Source organism: Bufo bufo, chromosome 5 (assembly GCF_905171765.1).
Source record: "Bufo bufo chromosome 5, aBufBuf1.1, whole genome shotgun sequence".
NCBI lineage: Eukaryota > Metazoa > Chordata > Amphibia > Anura > Bufonidae > Bufo > Bufo bufo.
Genome location: NC_053393.1, coordinates 109,300,429 through 109,326,700, shown reverse-complemented (window position 1 = coordinate 109,326,700; position 26,272 = coordinate 109,300,429). Strand labels below are relative to the sequence as shown.

The window sequence follows — 26,272 nt, the reverse complement described above, 5'->3', positions numbered from 1 at the left end:
GATACTAACAGTATTAGTCACATCCTTGTAATCTGCCATTAATAGCGCTGGACAGGTTCTAGATGATCAAACATGTCAGACCTCTAGGAAGACGGGTATATCACAGTATAAAGTGATGACATAATATTTTGTTACGTGACAAACAGAGATGAGCAAATTTTATATTGGTTCCAATTTGATTGTTTTGGCCAGAATAAATTAGACCTGAATTGAAGTGACCTGCAAAATCGTGTATGACACTCTGAGGTTGCCTAGGACCATATCCAACTTCTTTCAATTTCTTTAACACCAAGCCAGTATTATTAAAGTAAAAGTGGTAGCAAAACATATGGCTATGGGTAATTGGATGGTAGTAACAGCCTGTTTAATAAGTCACTACACTATGAGATTTTTTTTAACAGAAACTCTCTGTAAATTATCACTGTTTGGTGGCAGATGCCTTCTTCTCTGTCTTCTGACCTCTAAAATGGCAGATGCCTTTTTGAGCGGTTTATCTGAAATTCAATATAAACCAACGCTTTTTTGGCAAATTTGTAATAAACCTAAACCTAGTTAGGATCAATTTGCTCATCTCTATTAACAAGTCTGGGTTATCTTGTGGTTCAATTCTGGACTATCAGAACTTCTGACTATAATAAGAGTAATAAATGTTCTCTAACATCTCCCATCTTGTGTCTATCTCCAGTGTTTACATGCTTGTGAACATGACATCTCTCCAGGAATGCACACAAACAACCGCATTGCTCTCAGATAATGTGGATGAGGAAAAAGCAATAGGAACTCCTCCACATGAGCTGGAGGACACTGACGAAATCCCTGAACCGCAGGAGGTGCATGCCCTGACTGGAGTGTCTTACATACGCTCCATCATTACTGTAGTGATTCTATCCTACATCAATCTCACCAACTACATGGATCGCTTCAGTGCGGCAGGTAAGTGGGGAGGGGTACGGTTTATCAGGCCGTTAGAGTTGAAGGTGTCAACAATAAGAACATCTGACTCTTCATGCCATGTGGAAAACTATCATTACCACTGACCCCCTCGAAGTATTATTCCTGTAATTTATTACATTCCATACATACATCTTGAAATATTTCATGGCAATTTCTCCATTTACAAAGTTACTTGATATTTTCTAAGATTGTGAACTTAATACAAGTGGCAGTGACCACCTACATCTACAGTTCTCTTCTCCCATTTGTTCTGACAGGTGTGCTCCCAAAACTGCAAGATGCATTTCACATGACGGACAGTGGACCAGGCTTGTTGCACGGAGGTAAATTTCCCCAGTTTCATAATCAATTTCATTAGAGGCCCATCTGACAGCAGAGGAGGATAGATTAAGACCAACATGCAATATACCAAGCTTAATAAATGTCTCCCTATGTCTTTAAGCAATAATGTGTTACATTGACTGTCATGTCTTCTCTTCCCCTCGCCTTCAGTATTCGCCACCAGCTATATGCTGTGTTCTTTAGCCTTTGGATACATCGGTGATCGCTGGAACAGGAAATACATTATGTGTGCAGGGATCTCCTTCTGGTCCATCATGATCTTGTGCAGTTCCTTCATCCCCAACGATGTAAGTTTACTATGAATCGTATTGGTAGTAACATACAGACTTAGTAAACATTTCTTCTACGAATCCAAAATTAAAAAGGTTATGCCAAGTTTTGAAGGGGATAGATAACTGATAGGTGAGGGTTTGACCTCTCGAACACCCACTGATCCCAAAAACGGATCCCAAGAATAGCAAGATAGTGAAGGAAAATAAAGTAAAAGTATCATACAACACAATACAGTAGAAACTAGACCTCTCGAATCCTTTTCCCAGGAATGCAACCATCCATTTTTAATAGTTCTTAATTGTAAAAACTTACAGAAATAAAAAAACAATGCCTCAGGGCTGGTGTAGGTGACTTCGTAGTGCTCCACCTCATATCAGGCACTGTTGTGCCACTCCAGTCACAGTGTAACCCACTCTGCCTCAGCACCTTACCACAGGCTGCATTCAGAAAGGGGGCATGCCATGCAGAAGGCATGGAAAGTGCTTCCATCGATCTGAGGAGGAAATCATTCATTGGCCAGCCTCTTTCTCCTTTGTCACCACATGCCCCGGGGTGGGATTTAAATTTTTAACAACAGGTTTCCTACTCAACGGTGGACACACGGCACCACAATACATATTTACATATTCATACACCATATATATGCAACACACATACACATAAATAAACCATATACATGGTACACATACATAAATACACCATATATACACTACACACACATACCATCCAACTAAGGAGCTAAACTACAGTGGTGCACAAAGTGAACATCTCCAGCTGCCCTGCCACCGCCAGAGCACTGGATCGGGACTCAGACGGTAACACGGTTCTCTGATCCAGTTGTAATTTTAACAACCGGATCTGGAGAACTGGAGGGAACTGTCTGAATCCCATGCCTGGACATGGCCCCTTCTGATTACTGCTCTCTGTGCCGTGCTGCCAGCAAATTTGTATATTGCAGTGCAGTGATGGCTGCTGATAATCTGCATTATATGCAGAATCATATCTATCTGTGTATTATTGTATGAACCCTGCTGATATTATGTGACGCCCCCTTCCCCTGAGTAAGGCTTAGTGTAGTGGGGTGTCTCCTATGCAGTCCAGCACTGCGTGTTTTCTGCTCATCATACTGTGTATAATAATGGTTTATGTTCCGGGGTGTATTACAGATGTATAAGAAAACTTTACAAAAGCTTCACTGGTGTATTTTATGTCTTTACAGTATTTCCTACCTCTTCTGCTGATAAAAGGACTGATTGGAGCCGGAGAAGCGAGTTTTTCCACGATCGCCCCTTCTATCATTGCCGATCTCTTTGTGGCAGACCAGCGCAGCCGCATGCTTGCCATATTCTACTTCGTTGTGCCCGTTGGCTGGTGAGTGTCCTGTGTAAACATGGGGGAGATTAATAAAAGCTGTCTAATGGTGGGTTTACCCAGCAAATCTGCCGCAAATTACAAGACACTGCATGTGGATAAGGTCATGAACATATCATCCACATGCAGTGGAAACTGTGCAGACATACAAGCACACTGTGGATTTTCAGATTGGAGGACGCTCATTCTGTCATTGTTTTTCAGCAGGATCCACAGTGGAAATATTTCCCCACTCCATATTCACTTCCCTTAACAGAAAACTCTATTAATTGGTTGCTTTGGACAAATTTTTTTTTTTTTTTAATGTTAGATAGCTCTAGCTGAGGACAGCTATTACGGACTACAGACTGCCATAAAACAGCTTGTAGCACAATGTTGGCTGCAGGAAGAACCATACATTTCCCTCTTCTCACTTCACAGAACACCAATGACAAGAAGATGAATGAAGCAACTGTACATTACATTAACCCCTTTATTTCTGCTTATTACAGCGGTCTTGGATATATCATTGGATCTAAAGTGACAAGTGCTGCAGGAGGTGACTGGCACTGGGCTTTCCGGGTAAGGAATAGTCCTGAGGGACTCCTGTGGATAATCTCTAAACTTCAGCTGTAACTCATACATAGCGACCTTACTGCTCCTAGAGATATATGGAAGTTAACATAGACATCTCCTTGTGCAGCACATCATAGATTAGAATAAAATATTTCCTTAAAGGGATTATGCCATGGTTGACGTAAACAATGAAAATCAGACATCATATAGCACAGGAGAATCTCTTTCTAACAAAGCTAGAACCAGCCCTGTACCTCACACGGGTCCAGAGATCTCACTATTCAATGCTCCAATTGCTGTGCTAGATTTATTTCAGGGCGGCAGCTCGGGGGGTGTCCTTTCTTAGCTCTCTCTCTATCACAGCTCAAAGGGTGTATCTTTTTGCAGGGGTATCCTTTTTGCTGCAGTTTTCTCCCTATACGGCTGCAGCTCTCTCCATGTCACTGTTATAACTGTTAATAGAGACGGTAGCAGTTGAACGAAGGAATTGAGCATGTGTGACCACCTCAGTAGGTGGACGTGCACATTGCTTTACAGAATAAACACTAGGGGACGCCATTATAATTGAAGTAAAGAAAACATCTAACAACTGAAGCGTTTTTTCGACCGAAAGTAAATTACAAGAGAAACTATTTTTTAATGCTAAATTATATTAAAATAACATTTGATAATGGCACTACCCTTTGAATATTAATTACCATACAATATGTAATGGAACTTCTTCTACATCCATAGATTATTCATCCTGAATCTGGTCACGTTCCTGCATGTGATAATTCTGCTATATATGTAATATAGAATGGGGGACATTTACTAGACATGTTGCACCAGAATTATGACGTAAAATGCGCCAAAAAGGATGGAGTTTTGACTGTTGTCTACAGAATTTTCACCATAAAGAATGCATCACACCAGTTATAAATGGGGCTATCCAATTTGCGCATATTATGTTTAATTTATCATCATCTTATCATCAGATATGGCTCAAATTGTTGCGGACATTTAAGCAAGCTAATGTGTTTTGGGTATAAAGTCACATTTATGGCAGAAAGATGCTACTTTTTAACAAAGTTACATTTATAAAAAAAGAAAACCAACTCGTCGTAGGAACAAGTGATATGTAATTATTAAAACAGGATTCCTTTATTTTTATCTAATATCAATAAGCGAAACAGCAGGGTTTTGTCAGTAAATTGACATTAACCGCTTCACGTCCGCCCATAGGATATAAACGTCCTATGGGTGGACGTCTATTTCCGAAAGCACGTTTTAGAACGTCCTTTCAGAAATAGCAGCTGCACGCTATGCGCTTCCTGTTCCGGCCCGGCGGTCATGTGACCGCCGTGACCGGAGTGTGCAGGAGCTGTGTGAGGTCTCTCACAGACCTCGATCAGCCCTGCTGTGAGGCTGTACAGCGCTGGATTGCTGCTGTACAGCCTCTATAGGGGTGTATTTGTCCTGTAACTGGGGCTACTATGTCAGCCCCAGTTACAGGAGAAATCAACAGTGAAAAAAAAAAGTGAAGTAAATGTCCCCCAGAGGTCTTGTATGACCTTATGGGGGACGAAAAGTGTAAAATAAAATAAAAAAAATAAAGGGTTGAAAAAATAAAAAAAAATAAAGTTTCACATGTAAAAAAAGAAAAAGTTCCCAAGTAAGGAATAAAAAAAAAAATGTAAAAATAGAAAAAATAAAATAAAATAGACATATTAGGTATTGCCGCGTCCGTAAAAAACAGCTCTATAAAAATATCACATGACCTAACCCCTCGGGTGAACACCGTAAAAAAAAAAAAAAAAAAACTGTGTCAAAACAAGCAATTTTTGTCACCTTGCATCACAAAAGGTGCAACACCAAGTGATCAAAAATGCGTATGTCCCACAAAATAGTACCAATAAAACCGTCACCTCATCCCGCAAAAAATTAGCCCCTACATAAGAAAATCTCTCAAAAAATAAAAAAACTATAGCTCTTAGAACATGGAGACACTAAAACATCATTTTTTTGGTTTCAAAAATGCTATTATTGTGTTAAAGTGAAACAAATAAAAAAAGTATACATATTAGGTATTGCCGCATCCGTAAAAACCAGCTCTACAAAAATATCACATGATCTAACCCCTCGGGTGAACACCGTAAAAAAAAAAAAAGAAAACTGTGTCAAAACAACCAATTTTTGTCACCTTGCATCACAAAAGGTGCAACACCAAGTGATCAAAAACGCGTATGTCCCACAAAATAGTATCAATATAACCGTCACCTCATCCCGCAAAAAATGAGCCCCTACATAAGAAAATATCTCAAAAAATAAAAAAACTATAGCTCTCAGAACATGGACACATTAAAACATAATTTCTTTGTTTCAAAAATGCTATTATTGTGTTAAACTTTAATAAATGAGAAAAAGTATACATATTAGGTATCGCCACGTCCGTAACGATCTGCTCTATAAAAATGTCACTTGACTGAACCCCTCAGATGAACGCTGTAAAAATAAATAAATAGAAACTGTGCTAAAACAACCAATTTTTTGGTCACCTTGCCCCATAAAGTGTTATAATGAATGATCAAAAAATCATATGTACCCAAAAATAGTACTAATAAAACTGGCACCTTATCCCCTAGTTTCCAAAATGGGGTCACTTCTTGGGAGTTTCTACTGTAAGGGTGCATCAGGGGGCTTCAAATGGGACATGGCATCTAAAAACCATGTGGAGTTCCTTTTCTTCTGCGCCCTGCCGTGTGCCCATACAGCAGTTTATGACCACATGTGGGGTGTTTCTGTAAACCGCAGAATCTGGGTAATAAATATTGAGTTTTGTTTGGCTGTTAACCATCGATGTGTTAAAGAAAAAAATTGATTAAAATGGAAAATCTGCCAAAAAAGTGAAATTTAAAAATTTGATCTCCATTTTCCTTTAATTCTTGTGGAACGCCTAAAGGGTTAACAAAGTTTGTAAAATCGGTTTTGAATACCTTGAGGGGTGTAGTTTCTACAATGGGGTCATTTATGGGGGTATCCACTATGTAGGCCCCACAAAGTGACTTCAGACCTGAACTGGTCCTTATAAAGTGGGTTTTGGCAATTTTCTTATACATTTGAAGAATTGCTTCTAAACTTCTAAGCCTTCTAACGTCCTAAAAAAATAAAATGACATTTCCAAAATGATGCCAACATAAAGTAGACATATGGGGAATGTTAAATAATAAATATTTTATGAGGTATCACTTTCTGTTTTAAAAGCAGAGAAATTGAAATTTAGAAAATTGCGAATTTTTCAAATTTTGGGGTAAATTTGGGATTTTTTCATAAATAAAGGTGAAATATTTTGACTCAAATTTATGATTATCATGAAGTGCAATGTGTCACGAGAAAACAATCTCCGAATGACTTGGATAAATAAAGGCGTTCCAAAGTTATTACCACATAAAGTGAGATATGTCAGTTTTGCAAAATTTGGCCTGGTCAGGAAGGGGGCAAATGGCCCAGATGGCAAGTGGTTAAACAAAAAAAAAAAAAATGTCCCGAGTCTGAGACAAAAGTCTCAGTTTACCCCTGGAAATGTCGCAAATATGCTTCAAAAGTGGTATTGGCATTAAATTGTGGCAAATCAAGAGAAATAAGCGAATAATCGAGATTATATTTTAAAAAGTCACATTTTAAAAGTGGTGTGTGCCTTTTGATATATGAGGTGAAACAAATCACGATTTTTTCTTTGTAATGTTAGTATTTTTTTGCGTCCTTATTGATAAATGTCCCCCAATTTCTCTTTCTTCTACAGGTCACCCCTGGTCTGGGCCTTCTCGGAGTCCTTCTAATGGTCTTCTTTCTAAAGGAACCTCCCAGAGGAGCTACAGACAAAAAGAAAAAAATAAAGTTACCGTGCTCCAATAGCTGGATGTCTGATGTGAAGAAGCTGTTCAGAAAGTAGGTGTTTTCTGTGTAGTGATTGTCACTGATCGTCCCTGTGACTTCTGTGTGATTTACACGCTTCTTCCTTCTTCACTCTCTGCAGTCCAAGCTTTATGTTTTCTACACTCGGGGTTACGGCTGTAACATTTGTCGTCAGTGCAATTGGCCTCTGGGTCCCTTCTTTTTTAGAGCGTGCACGAAATGTCTTGCATGAGAAGGAGCCATGTCAGACTGCGGTGTGCACATATGATGACAGGTAAGCGCTGATTTACTGTAGGTAAATACTCCTCGCTGTGTAGCCATTCCCACCCTCCTTACCTCAAGAAAGAAAAGTACTGTAAAGATGTAGCAGAGCTAAAATTATTGGTTAGGGTCCATTCACACGTCCGTGGAATGGGTCCGCATCCGTTCCGGGTGCAGACCCATTCAATCTCAGTGGGGCAGGAATGGATGCGGAGAGCACACTATGTGCTCTACGCATCCGCATATCCGTAGCGCGACCGCGATCTTCCGGTCCGCAGCTCCGGAAAAAAATAGAACATGTCCTATTCTTGTCCGCAATTGCGGACAAGAATAGGCAGTTCTATGGGGAAATCGGCCGGGTGTATTGCGGATCCACAATTTGCGGATCCACAATACACTACAGACGTCTGAATGGAGCCTTAACGCGTTAAGTAAACATTGGCAAAAAAATGTTGTTTGGCTTCTTCAAAGGATTACAACGGCTTTTTTTCATGAGATAACACTGTGATGTGTTATCAGAGTAAATTTTAGCTTGGCTATAAGTAACTCACCGCCTACACCACCCCCAGGACATGGTGAGAGTTGTAGTTTTGTAATTGTGTATAATATAGCATCAGAGCAGCACATGGAGGTGCCAGCAGGGTGTCGGTCACACTGCCCATCAGGTATAAGCTACTCAGACATGTTACTAATCTCCATAATGTTTTTTTTTCAGTCTGATTTTTGGTGCGATTACAGTCCTCTCCGGCATTCTTGGAGTTGTAGCAGGAGTGGAGATAAGCAAAAGATACAAGAAAGTCAACCCCCGTGCCGATCCCATCGTTTGTGCATGTGGAATGCTGATCTCCGCCCCCTTCCTGTTCTTGGCTCTGGTTTTTGGAAATATCAGCCTTGTGGCCACTTATGTAAGTGCCTGATGTACAGATTGCTGTGGTCCTCTTATGGGGTCTGGGACAAAGGACTGATGATCAGCACTAGAAATCATAGTGTATGGTGGGGGCTGTCATTTAATGTTTATTTCAAAACTGTTGATAAATGGATTAATAAAAAATAATAAGTAAAGGGGTTCTACATCTTTTTATTACTGATGATCTATCCTTTGGATAGGTCATCAGCATCTGATCGGCATGGGTCTGACACCTGGGACCTCCACTGATCAGCTGTATGAGAAGGCAGCGGCACTCACAGAAGCTCTGCTGCCTTCTCGCTGTTTCCTGCAGGCCAGTGACGTCACAACTATGGGCACATCTTAGCCCCATTGAAGTGAATGGGACTGAGCTACTCCCAGGCCAGAGAAATAGTCGTGACGTCACTGGCCTGCAGGAAACAGTGAGAAGGCTGTGTCGCTAATGCCAATTCTTACAAAAGGATACCACATTCCAAATATAAGTAAGCACAAAAAAAAAACATACTGTATATTCACTGATCTTAATTTTCTTCAGATCTTCATATTCATCGCAGGAACATTACTAGCCTTCAACTGGGCCATCGTGACTATCATCCTCCTGGTGAGTTACAAAAGATGTTGGACTTACCTTAGCTAAAATGATATTTATTTAATCAGTCTACTGTCTCTCCTGCTCTACCCATTAAATACCCCTTATCCTGTTGGTTACTTATTTCCATATGTGGTCACTTGTTGAGTTCCTTACTCAGAATATCCTCTTATTTCAGTATGTGGTGCCTTCCACAAGACGAGCTACAGCCCAGTCCATGCAGATTACAGTGTCCAACCTGCTGGGAGTTGCTGGAAGCCCTTTTCTCATCGGCCTGGTAAGTAATTGTTATACAGTCAGGTCCATAAATATTGGGACATCGACACAATTCTAACATTTTTGGCTCTATACACCACCACAATGGATTTGAAATGAAACGAACAAGATGTGCTTTAACTGCAGATTGTCAGCTTTAATTTGAGGGTATTTACATCCAAATCAGGTGATCGGTGTAAGAATTACAACAGTTTGCATATGTGCCTCCCACTTGTTAAGGCTCCATTCACACGTCCGCAAAATGGGTCCGCATCCTTTCCGCAATTTTGCGGAAAGGGTGCGGACCCATTCATTCTCTATGGGGACGGAATGTGCAGTCTGCATCCACATTTGCAGATCCGCACTTCCGCATCCGTGCTTCCGTTTCCGCAAAAAAATAGAACATGTCCTATTCTTGTCCGTAATTGCGGACAAGAACAGGCATATTCTATTATGTCGGCAATGTGCGGTCCGCAAAATGCGGAACACACATTGCCGCTTTCCGTGTTTTGCGGATCCGTGTCTCCGTGTATCCGCAAAACACATTGCGGACGTGTGAATGGAGCCTTAGGAACCAAAAGTAATGGGACAGAATAATAATCATAAATCCAACTTTCACTTTTTAATACTTGGTTGCAAATCCTTTGCAGTCAATTACAGCCTGAAGTCTGGAACGCATGGACATTATCAGACGCTGGGTTTCATCCCTGGTGATGCTCTGCCAGGCCTTTACTGCAACTGTCTTCAGTTCCTGCTTGTTCTTGGGGCATTTTCCCTTCAGTTTTGTCTTCAGCAAGTGAAATGCATGCTCAATCGGATTCAGGTCAGGTGACTGACTTGGCCATTGCATAACATTCCACTTCTTTCCCTTAAAAAACTCTTTGGTTGCTTCTGCAGTATGCTTTGGGTCATTGTCCATCTGCACTGTGAATCGCCGTTCAATGAGTTCTGAAGCATTTGGCTGAATATGAGCAGATAATATTGCCCGAAACACTTCAGAATTCATCCTGCTGCTTTTGTCAGCAGTCACATCATCATTAAATACAAGAGAACCAGTTCCATTGGCAGCCATACATGCCCACGCCATCACACTACCACCACCATGCTTCACTGATGAGGTGGTATGCTTAGGATCATGAGCAGTTCCTTTCCTTCTCCATACTCTTCTCTTCCCATCACTCTGGTACAAGTTGATCTTGGTCTCATCTGTCCATAGGATGTTGTTCCAGAACTGTGAAGGCTTTTTTAGATGTTGTTTGGCAAACTCTAATCTGGCCTTTCTGTTTTTGAGGCTCACCAATGGTTTACATCTTGTGGTGAACCCTTTGTATTCACTCTGGTGAAGTCTTCTCTTGATTGTTGAATTTGACACACATACACCTACCTCCTGGAGAGTGTTCTTGACCTGGCCAACTGTTGTGAAGGGTGTTTTCTTCACCAGGGAAAGAATTATTCGGTGATCCACCACTGTTGTTTTCCGTGGTCTTCCGGGTCTTTTGGTGTTGCTGAGCTCACCGATGCGTTCCTTCTTTTTAGCAATGTTCCAAACAGTTGTTTTGGGCGCGCCTAATGTTTTTGCTATCTCTCTGATGGGTTTGTTTTGTTTTTTCAGCCTAATGATGGCTTGCTTCACTGATAGTGACAGCTCTTTGGATCTCATCTTGAGAGTTGACAGCAACAGATTCCAAATGCAAATAGCACACTTGAAATGAACTCTGGACCTTTTATCTGCTCATTATAATTGGGATAATGATGGAATAACACACACCTGGCCATGAAACAGCTGAGAAGCCAATTGTCCCATTACTTTTGGTTCCTTAACAAGTGGGAGGCACATATGCAAACTGTTGTAATTCCTACACTGTTCAACTGATTTGGATGTAAATACCCTCAAATTAAAGCTGACAGTCTGCAGTTAAAGCACATCTTGTTCGTTTCATTTCAAATCCATTGTGGTGGTGTATAGAGCCAAATTTTTTACAATTGTGTCGATGTCCCAATATTTACAGACCTGACTGTATATTGATCTTTATACGGCATACTGTATGAACATCACTTTGAACATGAGACCCGATGTGGATAAAGGATGGAAACTCCTCCACTAAATATAGTGAGGCATCTGCTCCTAAAATGATATTTTTTTTTCACTACCAGTTTTCCTAAGAAGTATCCAGGGTTTGCCATCTGGAAGAATGAGTCCACGTCTTTCCTAGTCATACATAACTATATATCTCTTCTCATCTTCAGATATCTGACCTCATCAGAAGAGGATATGCAGAGTCGGATCTCCTGAAATATCGCAGTCTGGAGTACGCCCTCATGACTTGTTCCTTCGTAGTGGCGATTGGAGGAGCTTTCTTTTTGGCAACTGCCCATTTTATAGAAAAGGATCATGAGAAGGCAGAAACAGAGTCTGAAGGTACGTCTAGAAATATGTCCATTATCCTTTCTTGTTTCTTGCAGAATTCAAATTAAGTTTCACCTTGGATTAACATTAGTTTTCTAATAAGTTAATGTAACACCCTCCATCTATAAAACCGTTGAATCACATAGCTACTGTTAAAGCACTTCATTATGACTTACCTAGTATAACATATGTGAATAACAGTTGGCCACTTCCCCTCTAGTTATAGGGCTGTGTCGGTAGTTTTGGATGGAATTTACTTCCACTTATATTAATTATTGGGTTTGACGGATTAGTAAATATCTTGTATTCTTTTCACTGCTCTTGCTGTGACTATAGCGTTGCATTTGTGTTAATCTTTATCCATTCGTTTTGTCCTTTCTCCAGACTAGCTCCACCACAACAACTGCTGCCTGCCGAGTATCTCACTCCAGACATAATTGGCATCCCTAGATTATACAGTATATGTAAGTTAACCTTTACATGACTTTTTACATGAATTTACATGTACAGATGTAGCAGGGGTAACACACACACTCTTAACTCAAAATTCTTAACTCATTGCGTTATCCTGAAACAAAAGCCATTGAAAAGCAATTGCTTAACACATTTAGTTGCATTTAGTTTAGATAACATGTCTCATAAAGCATGTGTGTTTACCCTGCTACATTAGTATTTTAGTGTTGCCCTCCATGTCTACATATAGCATCAAGTGGGCAGTCCCATAGAAGGTATTGGGAGCCTTCCCTATATACAGTAAATGTGCATACAGTTAGTTGTCAGTCGCTGATTAGGACCACTCCTAACCCACAATGAGCAGAGATTTCATCAATCAATACAGGTTATGCTCAATCTTTATCAACAAAGCTATATGTCAGTTGCCTCTATGTAATAATGACATGCCTATGAGTCCTTAGTCATCAATATTCTTTCAAGTAATCCTATGTGTACGCTTATGTACTAGACCTAATAAAGAACGCTCCAGGGCAGCACCAATGACAATCTTCTTTCTTCTCCCATATTACTGCTTTTATGTAATAAACTGCTGCTCTATGTTCAATGGTAATCAGGTACCGTATATATTTTGTTTTTGCAGATGACTATGCCAGAGGGTGGTCTTTCTGAGTTCAGACAGTGAACATGGGATCCTGCTAAAATGACTCCACTACCAGTCAATAAAAACATGATGACCACCATTTTAGACTTCTGTGGTTAGATTTATTTTGCTGCAATAAAAGGCAGAGGCCGGGCTCGGTCTCTTTTCTCACCATTTACTGGACTTTCTGGTACATCTACCTTATGTCAAATTTGCGCTTTTATGCCCTTGTCCAGGGGATCGACAGTCCTTAATCCATGGTTCCCTAGAGGTTTCCTCCATTGTTTTTTTTTCCTCCCCTGAGTGTTAAAGGACTCTTTGCAAGTCAGGGGTACCATCAACAAGGCAATTTCAAATCTACTGTCCTGTTAATAAGTAGGTATGTATTAAATGGAAATAGGCACTGGTAAACTTAATAGTGGTGACCATGACATGAAGAAGGTGGTAATGGCAGGGCTGGACTTTCATATGTCTATACCTGTATACAATGGTTGACATTTTATGGGCATTATAACTGTCATTATGAATGATTAGTGCTCCCATATAAAAGCTGATAAAATTGGTGTGACACATTTTAGGAGAACTTACAAAATTCTCCTTGATTTAATTGTGACTAGTAACAAATTTTATTTGAGACTGATATTTATTTGCAGCTTTAACCGCCTCCGGACCGCCTAACGCAGGATTGCGTTCCGGAGGCGGCAGCTGCAGGCAGAGTCACGCATATACACGTCATCTCGCGAGACGCGAGATTTCGCTCAAAGCCGGCCCGCGCATGCGCATCGCGGGCCGGCAAAAGTTCAAGGAGTATTTCGTCAGCAACCTGCCAGCCAATGATCGTTGCTGGCAGGTTGCTGATTTTTAAAAAATCGAATCACAAGACATCTAACACCTTTATATTTATAAATATAAGGTGTTAAATGGCTTCTCTGCTCCTCTGCTGGTCCTTTTGGTCGGTTGGTTCCAGCAGAGGAGCAGACATCACAGTGAGTACCCACCAACACCACACTTAGCCCCAGATCACACCCCATCACCCCAATTAACCCCTTGATCACCCCTTGATCGCCCCTGTCAATCACTAGTGAAAGGGAAAAAAGTGATCAGTGTAAACTGTTTTTTTTTTTTTTTTCACTAGTATTGACTGTTAGGTTTTAGGATAGTTTAGGTCCCTTGGTTAGGTAGTTAGCGTCAGTTAGCGCCCAGCCCACCGCACCGCAGTCACTTATTCGCCGATTAGTGTATCGCTAATCAGCATTTGTACTTTTATAGTATCTGTAAGTGATCAAAACTGATCACAGTCAGATCTATAATTGTATTAGTGTCACCTTAGTTCACCCTCCACCCAAAACGCAGTGTTTGCCCGATCAGGCCTGATCGGTCGCCCACAAGTGCGTTCACCCACGCCCGCCCCGCCGCAGTGACAAAATTTTTTTCTTTTTTTTGATCACTGCACAATCACTTTACAAGCGCTGCGGCGATAAAAAAAATCAGTTTTGATATTTTTTATCAACCGCAGCGGCCTCCGGTACTTCGCTAGCCTCCCATTTGTAAGACAGGCTTGCTTTTTTTCTTGGGTAGTCTCAGGGAATACCCCTAAATTCTGTAGTCCAAATGTCAAACAGGGGGTATTCTTCTGAAGAGGCCTACAGGCTTCTGACCCAGTCGGATGAGGAATGGGAACCCTCATCTGACGAATCTAGCGGGTCAGAATATGAACCTGTAGAAAGCAGTGGCAGTCTGACCCAAAGTTCGGACGAGGAGGTTGAGGTCCCTGATAGCACCAGGCGTACCCGGCCCCTTGTTGCTAGACCACAGGTTGCGCAGGATCCGCTTCAAGAGCAGCAGAGTGGGGCTGGCGCTGTCGGATCACGTGGTGAGGCATACACCAGCAGCGCAGCCCTCCCTGGACCTAGTACCAGCACTGCCGTACAACATGGTGAAGTGGCGAGCACCAGAAGGGCAGTTGAAGCTGGTACGGTGGCACGTGCAATAGTTACCCCGTCGCAGCCACCGCACAGACAGGCCCGTAGAGCCCCTAGAGTCCCTGAGGTGCTGGCAAACCCTGATTGGCAGTCCCCAACTTCAGCCGCACCTGTAGTTCCCCCTTTCACCGCCCAGTCTGGAGTTCGGGTTGAGACAGCTCAGATCGGTTCGGCACTGGTATTTTTTGAGCTGTTCTTGACTGCGGAGCTCTTGGACTTAGTCGTGGCAGAAACAAATCGGTATGCCACTCAATTTATAGCCGCCAACCTGGGAAGCTATTATGCCCAGCCTTTCCGGCGGAAACCAGTCCAAGTTTCCGAATTAAAAAAATTTCTGGGCCTTCTCCTCAACATGGGTCTAACCAAAAAGCATGAATTGCTGTCATATTGGTCCACGAACCCGATTCATCACATGCCCATGTTCTCTGCTGCTATGTCCAGGGCACGATTTGAGGCCATCCTGCGTTTCCTGCACTTTAGCAACAACACCACCTCCCGTCCCAGATGCCACCCAGCTTTTGACCGGCTCCACAAAATTGGGCCCCTCATAGACCACTTCAACAACAAATTTGCAGATTTGTATACCCCTGAGCAAAACATCTGCGTAGACGAGTCCCTTATACATTTTACCGGGCGCCTTGGCTTCAAACAATACATCCCAAGTAAGCGCGCCCGGTATGGGGTCAAATTGTATAAGCTCTGTGAAAGGGCCACAGGCTATACCCACAAATTTCGGATCTATGAGGGAAAAGATCAGACCCTGGAGCCGGTCGGTTGCCCTGACTACCTGGGGAGCAGTGGCAAGACAGTCTGGGACTTGGTGTCACCCTTATTTGGCAAGGGGTACCATCTTTATGTGGACAATTTTTACACAAGTGTGCCCCTCTTCAGGCATTTGTTCCTAGAACGACAATACAAATTGAACGGGCAACCAGTGTCATTGAAAAGCCCCTCTCAGTCCACGACTATAATGCGCTCATGGGAGGGGTGGACTTCAATGACCAGATGTTGGCTCCCTATTTAGTTTCCCGACGCACCAGACGCTGGTATAAGAAGGTGTCTGTATATTTGATTCAATTGGCGATGTACAATAGTTTTGTTCTCTACAGTAAGGCTGGGAGAACGGGATCCTTCCTCAAATTTCAGGAAGAGATCATCGCGAACCTCCTGTATCCAGGAGGTTCCGTGGCCCCAACCACCAGTGTAGTGAGCCGTCTACACGAGCGACATTTCCCCAATGTCGTTGCTGGTACCTCAACCCAACCGTCACCCCAAAAAAGATGTTGTGTCTGTAGCAGGAGTGGAATAAGGTGTGACACCCTCTATTTTTGTCCTGACTGCCCTGACCACCCTGCCCTATGCTTAGGGGAGTGTTTCCGGAAGTACCACACACAGGTACACTTAGCATAGGGATTGCATCTCACAGGACAGGCACACAGGGCTATTAGGGCCCTTACACTCACAGCTGCTGCAAACCTCTCCTTTCACCTGGGACAATGTGCATAATGTACTTCTCCACATCTTTGGGCGATTTGCGCTTTGCACATTGTCCCATGGGGAAGGAGAGGTTTGCCCTATAAAGGTAAAAAAAAACAGACAAAAAACACCGGTAAGCAAAAAAGTAAACGTTCAGTTCAAAAAGTTAAATAAAGTTTATATGTTCCGTTCAAATGTTATTATAAAGTTAATAAACTTATTGCGTTGCGGCCTGTTTTTTTCTTTTTTGTTTTGTTTTTTTTACCTTCCAGGTGGACCAACCGATCGACTAGCTGCAGCACTGATGTGCATTCTGACAGAAGCATTGCGCTGCTGTCAGATTACAGAAAAGTCAGTGTATGCGGCGCTGCAAGACGAGATTTCTCCTCTTCAGTCAAAGATACGTTTGCCGAGGCACATGGGTATATGTAAAATGACACCCCAAAACACATTGCCCAACTTCTCCTGAGTACGGAGATACAACATGTGTGACAATTTTTTGCAGCCTAGGTGGGCAAAGGGGCCCACATTCCAAAGAGCACCTTTAGGATTTCACAGGTCATTTTTTACACATTTTGATGTCAAACAACTTACCACACATTAGGGCCCCTAGAATGCCAGGGCAGTATAACTACCCCACAAGTGACCCCATTTTGGAAAGAAGACACCCCAAGGTATTTTGTGATGGGCATAGTGAGTTCATGGATGTTTTTATTTTTTGTCACAAGTTAGTGGAATTTTCCGCTAACTTGTGACAAAAAATAAAAAGTTCTATGAACTCACTATGCCCATCAGCGAATACCTTAGGGTGTCTACTTTCCGAAATGGGGTCATTTGTGGGGCTTTTCTACTGTCTGGGCATTGTAGAACCTCAGGAAACATGACAGGTGCTCAGAAAGTCAGATTTGCTTCAAAAAGCGGAAATTCAAATTTTTGTACCATAGTTTGTAAACGCTATAACTTTTACCCAAACCATTTTTTTTTTACCCAAACATTTTTTTTTTATCAAAGACATGTAGAACAATAAATTTAGAGAAAAATTTATATATGGATGTTGTTTTTTAAAAAAAAAATTACAACTGAAAGTGAAAAATGGAAAATACAAATGTGATCGCACTCTGCATCCAGCCTTCTGCCCTGCCTCCATGCTGGATGAGACATTGGTGTACATTTTGGCCAAAGCGTAACAAGCCACTCACCACGTCAAGGTCGCCTCATTTGAGTGGTCCCTAACACTAGTTCCTACCTGTTCATGGGCCACGACAGCCACACAAAGTCCAGGGAATGCAGGTCAGCATGCAAGCCAAGCACACTCTGCTTTTAACCCCATCCGGTGCCATTACAGCCTTCATAGGATCCAGGGATGCAAGTACCAACATGCACGCTGAGCCCACTATATACTTCTCCTGGAGCCAAATGGCTACTGGTAGGTTCTATATAAGCAGACTCAGTTTTATACTGACTTTAAAACCAGCCTCCAGGACAGATCGACTGGTCAGGTGTGCATGACTCCAAGGAGATCGCCACGCCTCCAATATATACTACAAAGAAAAAATGTGGGGGATTGGGTCAGCACAACCTGTATGTAGGTGCACATCACTATGGCGAAATACATATACAAACGGAAAATACAAATGTGATCGCACTCTGCATCCAGCCTTCTGCCCTGCCTCCATGCTGGATGAGACATTGGTGTACATTTTGGCCAAAGCGTAACAAGCCACTCACCACGCCAAGGTCGCCTCATTTGAGTTGTCCCTAACACTAGTTCCTACCTGTTCATGGGCCACGACAGCCACACAAAGTCCAGGGAAAAATGAAATTCTCCCGACTCAAGATTCTGCGCACAGCCCATTCGATCCTCTGGGCACGTCCTCCGTCCAATCTTCAGCGCATGCGCCCGGCCGGGGTCACATCGCGCCTGCGTACAGAGCGCTGCAGCCCCTGCTTTATGCACATGCGCCGGGCACTTGAGTCGGGAGAGTTGTAGTCGCCGCCCAGTGAAGTGAATATTGATGAGCTGGGCGGGGCTTCAGAACGGCAGTTGGGAGCGGCTGGCTGGGCGCATTTTGAGATTAAACGCCGCCCCTTGGGCAGATTGGTGACCGGACAAGCAGGTTATAAAACTTTATATTTCGGTATTTATAAGGTGGACAGGGGGGATACTTAGATGATTTTAATAGACTTTATAAGACCTGTACTGACATATATATGCCTAAATATGCTAATTGGGCCTGTCAGTGTCCCTTTAAGCTAGGGGGGCTGAGGTGGTTAAGGAACTTCTGTTGGTCTGCTTTGGCCCCAGATATTGCAAATACTTTGAAAGACCTTTTGTGGTGAATCTAGATTATGTGGTCATGTCATGGTCATGGAATGTTAATAAAGCAGATCTTGATGGTTCTGTGACATATGTAAACAGTTATCATGGATAGAGTTGAGCGGACACCTGGATGTTCGGGTTCGACGGGTTCGGACAAACTTCACAAAAAAGTTAGAGTTTGGGACCCGAACTTGACCCCGAACCCTATTGAAGTCAATGGGGACCCAAACTTTGGAGCACTAAAATGGCTCTAAAAAAGTCATGGAAAGGGCTAGAGGGCTGCAAATGGCAGCAAAATGTGGTTAAGAGCATGGCAAGTGCTCTGCAAACAAATGTGGATAGGGACATGACTTAAAATAACATAAAATACATTAAAAAAATTAATAATCTTGATCTAGGAGTAGTGATGAGCGGGAGGTGCCATATTCGATTTCGACGAAATTCGCGAATATTCGCTAGAATATTCATCTCATATTCGTCGAAATCGAATATTCGTCATTTTTCTAGTTATCGCGATTAATATGCGATTTAAATAATCGCGTATTGCGATTTTAACTTAAGGCAACTTTCCTATTGGTTTGATATCTAGAATTAGCGAAGATGAGGAACATGATGAATGTATTCGTCATATTCCTCAAAAACGAAGATAACGAAGTATTCTCCATCTTCGTTTTAGCTCCATATTCGTCAACTTCGCTAATTCTAGCAATCAAAGAGGAAAGTTGACTATAGAGACAGCTGTGTTTAATTGGCTATGCGATTATATTACTTTGCTTTTTTTTTTATAAATAGAATAATTATAATAATTATCAAGTATTATAATTATTTAATTTATTTAAAAAAAAAGCTAAGTAATATAATCGCATAGCGAATTAAACACAGCTGTCTCTATAGTCAACCTTCCTATTTGATTGCTAGAATTAGCGAAGTTGACGAATATGGAGCTAAAATGAAGATGGAGAATATTTCGTTATCTTCGTTTTGAGGAATATGACGAATGCATTCGTCATATTCCTCTTCTTCGCTAATTCTACCAAGCCAACCATAGTAAACCAGGTCTAAGTTGAAATCGCAATGCGATTACTTCAAGTTATATTAATCGCATTGCGAATTCAACTTAGAGCTGGGTTTCTAATGGGTCAGCTTGCTAGAATTAACGAAGTTAACGAATATGGAATATAGCAGTGCTAAGTTGAAATCACAATGCGATTAATATAACTTGAATTAATCGCATTGCGATTTCAACTTAGCACTGCTATATTCCATATTCGTTAATTCTAGCCTAATATGGAATATAGCAGTGCTAAGTTGTAATTGCAATGCGATTAATATAACCTGAATTAATCGCATTGCGATTTCAACTTAGACCTGGTTTACTATGGTTGGCTTGGTAGAATTAGCGAAGATGACGAATATGACGAATGTATTCGTCTTATTCCTCCAAAACGAAGATAACAAAGTATTCTCCATCTTCGTTTTTGCTCCAAATTCGTCAACTTTGATAATTCTAGCAATCAAATAGGAAGGTTGACTATAGAGACAGCTGTGTTTAATTCGCTATGCGATTATATGGAATATAGCAGTGCTAAGTTGAAATCGCAATGCGATTACTTCAAGTTATATTAATCGCATTGCGATTTCAACGTAATTCTCAAATCCGACAGTGCATTCTAGTATGGAGACGTTCCCATGGTGATGGGGACGCTCCATGAGCACGGAAGTCGGCAGAAGCGGCAACGGGCACTGACTGGAGCAGCCAGGAATCCTAAGGACAGGTAAGAAATAATTTTGGGAAGTGGGAAACAAAAAAATATGACAATATAAAAAAAAGCGAAGTGCCGATATTCGCCCAAAAAATTTGCTATTCAAATATTCGCGCTCAACACTATCTAGGAGGACGAGGTCCATCTGGAATAGAAGGTTGAGGAGGCGGTGGATGTGGCGGTGTAGGTGGAAGCGGAGGTGGAGGAGGTAGCCAACACTGGTTTTTGGTTTTAATTGATTTTTTATTAAAAAAATTGTTTAAATTAGGGTACACCCCAAAACATTGGAAAATATAACCTGTGATAACCCCCTCCAGCCAGCACCTCCAAGGCTTAAAGGGCAAGCTCAGACCATGTGCCCAATTTGGAGACCCTGAAGTTGAAGGGGGCAGACCATCAGTCAGTACGTGTAGGCATGTGCACACATACTGCTCTACCATGTCGCACGTCCCCGTGATGTCCACGATCCAATTGGATATCTGCTCTATCAACTTTCGATGTTCTTTTCTGCGCCTACCATGTTGATCATGGTTAGTGGCGAATCAGGGTTCCAACTTCCACGCCAGAGAGGGAGCATGAAAAAGGGAGACCACATCCAAGGGAGGTCAATGTATGAAATTAAATGTGATCGAGCGGAAATGTGGGACAAATTATTGAAGCCGAAGCTTCCAAGTAAATGAGGGGGCGCGCGGCAATTACGCACTCCCGACTCAGGGAGGTAGTGACGATAAAAAACAATACAGGACTCTTAAGATGCCCTATTATTGGAATGATTAATAAAAAATGATAGGGAATGTCACTGGGGTATTTTGGATTTGGAAACGTTAGACAGGAGAGGCCCTGCTGCCGCTTTGTTGACTCTAGATAACTTCTGCCTGATAGCATCCATTTGGATATCTCCTCTATCAAATTGCAATGTTCTTTTCTGCGCCCACCATGTTGATCACGGTTAACAACCAATCAGGGTTTCACGGCGGAGAGGGAGCGTGAGAAAGAGATACCACATCCAAGGGAGGTCAATGGCTCCAATGTGATTGAGTGGAAATGTGGGACAAGTTGTTAAAGTTGAAGCATCGAATGAAAGGAGGGGGCGCACGTCAATTAAAGCCGAATTTTTGAAATTTAATTCCCTGTCACCTATGCAGAGCAGGGGTTTTTCATCGCCAAAAATTGGTTAATGTCACCCACCAATGAAACAGACTATTTTTGAAAAATTTTGGCCCCTGTCACCTATGCAGAGCTGGGGTTTATTCAAGCCAAAAATTGTAAAATGTCACTCAAGAATGTAATGGACGAATTAGTGAAATGTATTTCCTTGTCCACTAGGTAGAGCAGGGGTATATCACAGCCAAAAATTGGTGAATGTCACCCGACAATGTAATAGACAAATTAGTGAAATTTCTTAACCTGTCCACTAGGTAGAACAGGGGTATATCACAGCCAAAAATTGGTGAATGTCACGCGACAATGTAACAGATAAATTTGTGAAATTTATTAACCTGTCTACTAGGTAGAGCAGGGGTATATCACAGCCAAAAATTGGTGAATGTCACCTGACAATGTAACAGAAAAAATTGTGAAATGTCTTAACCTGTCCATCAGGTAGAGCAGGGGTATATTACAGCCAAAAATTTGTGAATTTCACACGAAAATGTAACAGACATAAAATACAGACATAAAATAAAATATGTAAAAAAATAAAAAATAAAATCTTGATGTATGAGGTGGAGGTCCATATGGAGTAGGAGGTTGAGGAGGCGGGGGACGTAGTGGTGCAGGTGGAAGCGGCAGTGGAGGAGGACGAGGTAGCCAATACTAGTTTTTGGTTTTAATTTTATATATTTTTTTTATTAGGGTACACCCCAAAAGAGTGGGAAATATCAAAAATACAACAATGAGCAATTGCGCTCTAGTATAACAATGGCTGGGTAAGGCCGGTATACATGTCTATTCTGCACAAGGTACAGACAAGTCCTGTGGGATCCAAGCCTGGTTCTTTTTAATGAATGTGAGCTTGTCCACATTGGCTGTGGACAGGCGGCTGTGCTTGTCTGTGATAACGCCCCCTGCCGTGTTACACACACATTCAGACAATACACTGGCTGCACGGCAGGCCAGCACCTCCAAGGCGTAAAGGGCAAGCTCAGGCCATGTGCCCAATTTGGAGACCCAGACGTTAAAGGGGGCAAACCCGTCATTCAGTATGTGTAGGCGTGTGCACACATACTGCTCCACCATGTTGCTGAAATGCTGCCTCCTGCTAAGACGTTCCATATCAGCTGGTGGTGCTGGTTGTTGTGGCGTGCTGACAAAGCTTTTCCACATTTCAGCCATGCTAACCCTGCCTTCTGAGGTGCTGGTGGTGCCCCAGCTGCGTTTACGACCTCTTCCTCCTCCTCTGCCTTCGCCTTGTGCTTCCACTGTACCCCCGCTGTCAGGTAGGAATGCCACCAGCATCTTACGATCACGCTCCAGTGACGGAATTAAGGACGGTACGTTGTCCTTGTAACGGGGATCCAGCAGCGTGGCCACCCAGTAATCAGCGCAAGTTAGAATGTGGGCAACTCAGCGGTCGTTGCGGAGACAATGCAGCATGTAATCGCTCATGTGTGCCAGGCTACCCAGAGGCAACAAAAAGCTGTCCTCTGTGGGAGGTATATCGTCTGTGTCCTCTGTATCCCCCCAGCCACGCACCAGTGATGGCCATGAGCTGGTTTGGGTGCCACCCTGCTGTGAACACGGTTCCTCCTCCTCCATCTCCTCATCCTCCACCTCGTCATTCTCCAGAACTGTGCCCTGGTTGGACAATTGTGTACCTGGCGTGTTAGTGGGTGCAGGAACCCACCCTCGGAGCCACTTGCGAATGACTGGCCTGAAGCCCTATGAAATGATCCCTCTTCCTTCTCCTCCTCCTGTGCCACATCCTCTTCCATCATCGCCCAAAGCGTTTTTGCAAGGAGGCATAGAAGTGGGATAGTAACACTGAGAACGGCGTCATTGGCACTGGCCATGTTGGTGGAGTACTCGAAACAGCACAACAAGGCACACAGGTCTCGCATGGAGGCCCAGTCATTGGTGGTGAAGTGGTGCTGTTCCGCAGAGCGACTCACCCGTGCGTGCTGCAGCTGAAACTCCACTATCGCCTGCTGCTGCTAGCACAGTCTGGCCAGCATGTGCAAGGTGGAGTTCCGCCTTGTGGGCACGTCGCATATGAGGCGGTGAGCGGGAAGGCCGAAGTTACGCTGCAGCGATGACAGGCGAGCAGCAGCAGGGTGAGAACGGCAAAAGCGCGCACAGACAGCCTGCACTTTCTGCAGCAGCTCTGACATATCGGGGTAATTTTTAAGGAACTTCTGCACCACCAAATTCAGCACATGCAACAGGCAAGGGATGTGCGTCAAACCGGCTAGTGCCAGAGCTGCTATGAGATTTCGCCCATTATCGCACACCACCAGGCCGGGCTTGAGGCTCACTGGCACCAACCACTCATCGGTCTGTTGTTCCATGCCCGTCCACAGTTCCTGTGCGGTGTGGGGTTTGTCCCCCAAACAGATACGTTTTAAAACTGCCTGCTGTCGTTTACCTCTGGCTGTGCTGAAGTTGGTGGTGAAGGTGTTACGCTAACCAGATGAGGAGCTGGTAGAGGATGAGGAAGCGGAGTAGGAGGAGTAAGCAACAGGAGGCAAAAAGAAGCTCCCTGCAATCCTCGGTGGTGGAAGGACATGCGCCAAACTGCTATCCGCCTCAGGCCCAGCCGCCACTGCATTTACCCAGTGTGCTGTTAGGGAGATATAACGTCCCTGACCGTGCTTACTGGTCCACGTATCTGTAGTTAGGTGGATCTTGCCACAGATGGCGTTGCGCAGTGCACACCTGATTTTGTCCCCCACTTGGTTGTGCAGGGAAGGGATGGCTCGCCTGGAAAAATAGTGGCGGCTGGGCGCGACGTACTGTGGGACAGCCACCGCCATAAGGCTTTTAAAACTCTCTGTCTCCACCAGAGGGAATGACAGCATTTCAAAGGCCAGTAATTTTTAAATGCTGGAATTCAGGACCAGGGATCGCGGGTGGGTAGGGGGGTACTTCCTCTTCCGCTCCAGTGTTTGGGAGATGGAGAGCTGATCGCTTCCATGGGACATTGTGGAGATGCTTGTTGACCCAGGTGGTGGTGTTGCTGGCAGATCCTCTGTTTGCGGAGTGGCAGGTGCCACTGTCACTCCAGAGGTGGATGAAGAGGCCGAGACTGCAGCAGAAGAGGAAGCAGGAGGATCCAGAGACCTTTCTTTGTATTTGAGGTGTCTACTCCACTGCAGCTCGTGCTTTGCACTTAGGTGCCTGGTCATGCAGGTTGTGCTCAGGTTGAGAACGTTTATGCCTTGCTTCAGGCTCTGATTGCACAGAATGCCAACCACTCGTGTCTTGTCATCAGCACATTGTCTGAAGAACTGCCACGCCAGGGAACTCTGTGGAGCTTGCTTTGGTGTGCTCAGTCCCTTGCTGCGGTGGGCAGTAGCAGGCGTACAGTCTAGGGTACGGCCGCTCCGCTTTTGCACCCTGCTCCCTCTTCTGCTGTGCTGGTGGCTTTGTGCGACCACCGCCTTTTCCTCCGAACTACACAGGTCACTCGCATGACCTTGATTCCATGTGGCACTTGTGTTTGGGTTTCCCCTCGTCCATTTCTCAGTGGTTTTGTCGCTTGTATTGTGGTGGCTGGCTGCATTCCTTGTTGAACTGGCTTTGGTGTATGCTGGTGGGGGATGCATGCTGGCAGCAACTTGGTGTGAGTTGTTTCTGAGTGTCGACGCAGTGATCAGTGCTGTCTCTCCTGGCTGTTCGTTTGCTGGCTGACTGGTTTCTAGGTGGTTCCGGGGGCTGGCAGCAGTCCTGGGGAGACTCGCTTGCACTGACACTGATTCTGCTACTTTTTAGTTTTTTCCCCCCCATCACTGTTTGTGGGTCTCTAACTAGCTTCCCTTTTTCTGTTGAGGGGTCTTTGAGGGGTGGGAGTGTCACGGTCATATTGGTGTTTGACCGTGATGCGGTTGCCATGCAGACATGTTGCCGGTGGCAACGTGTTGTATGCTGTTTGCATGTACACTTCCCCTTTAAGGTTTGCCTCCCTGCTGTTTGGTGAGAAAGGGGTTAATATTATTGCTAGTGGGGATTAAGGTGTTTTCTGGGTGTGGCCGTGGGCTTGATATATACCAGTGGCTTGCTGGCTGGGTGCAGTTGTATTACAGCCTTGCTTGGTGTTGGAGCTTTGCTCATTGCCTCTGTGTTTCTGCCCAGTCCTTGAGGGCCACATTATGGAACATAATTTGTCCTCCCTTATGTACCCTCCATGTACCTTTACCCTCACTTGTATGTGTGGTGTGGGTTTAAGTTCTGGGTGTGTGAAGCGTTTTGTTCGTTGTTACATGTCTGAGCTGTTGTCGGTGTTGGTCCCTGCATGTATGCTATTCGTCACCCGGTATGTTGATTCCTCCGGAAGGGGGTTGGTTTCCCGGAGGGGTGAACCATTTGCCAGGTGGTGCAGTTGCTGGAGTGCTGGTTCCTATGTGTCAGTACGTACTGCATCTGTATGGTGTTTGGATTGCTGTGCGTCTGTTTGAGTTCCAGTTAACTTCTGGTGTGTTCCTTGTTGGTTTCTTCCAGCAACTGCGGCAGGTAAGTGACCAGGTTTACTGTTGTTTTGGTTCAGTTGTTACTGACCACTGGTTACTTGCCTGTCATTCCACTGGGTGTGCTTTCCCTCTGTTGCTAGGCCTATGGAGACTCTGGTTCATCCGTGTCTTGAATAAACCTGGTTGTCTCTTGTCCCTGTCTTCTA

At 43.6% G+C, this 26,272-nt stretch overlaps 1 protein-coding gene across 1 annotated transcript; it reads left to right on the top strand.

Annotated features, from left to right (window-relative positions):
• Positions 1-896: 896 nt before the first annotated feature.
• On the top strand, positions 897-12,241 carry LOC121001266 (protein spinster homolog 1-like). Its single transcript, XM_040432258.1, has 12 exons — positions 897-933; positions 1,212-1,277; positions 1,447-1,583; positions 2,789-2,940; positions 3,432-3,501; positions 7,277-7,422; positions 7,511-7,663; positions 8,366-8,555; positions 9,093-9,158; positions 9,325-9,423; positions 11,649-11,820; positions 12,193-12,241. The coding sequence occupies exons 1-12, from the start codon at positions 912-914 to the stop codon at positions 12,195-12,197; spliced, it is 1,278 nt and encodes a 425-aa protein (XP_040288192.1). The 5' UTR covers positions 897-911; the 3' UTR covers positions 12,198-12,241.
• Positions 12,242-26,272: the final 14,031 nt, after the last annotated feature.

Excerpts from the sequence above, each read along its gene's own strand:
- LOC121001266 (XM_040432258.1), top strand. The coding sequence starts at position 912 with ATGGATCGCTTCAGTGCGGCAG. Across the intron at positions 1,278-1,446 it reads ACCAGGCTTGTTGCACGGAG|TATTCGCCACCAGCTATATG; the intron begins GTAAATTTCCCC and ends CCTCGCCTTCAG. Across the intron at positions 2,941-3,431 it reads TTCGTTGTGCCCGTTGGCTG|CGGTCTTGGATATATCATTG; the intron begins GTGAGTGTCCTG and ends TGCTTATTACAG.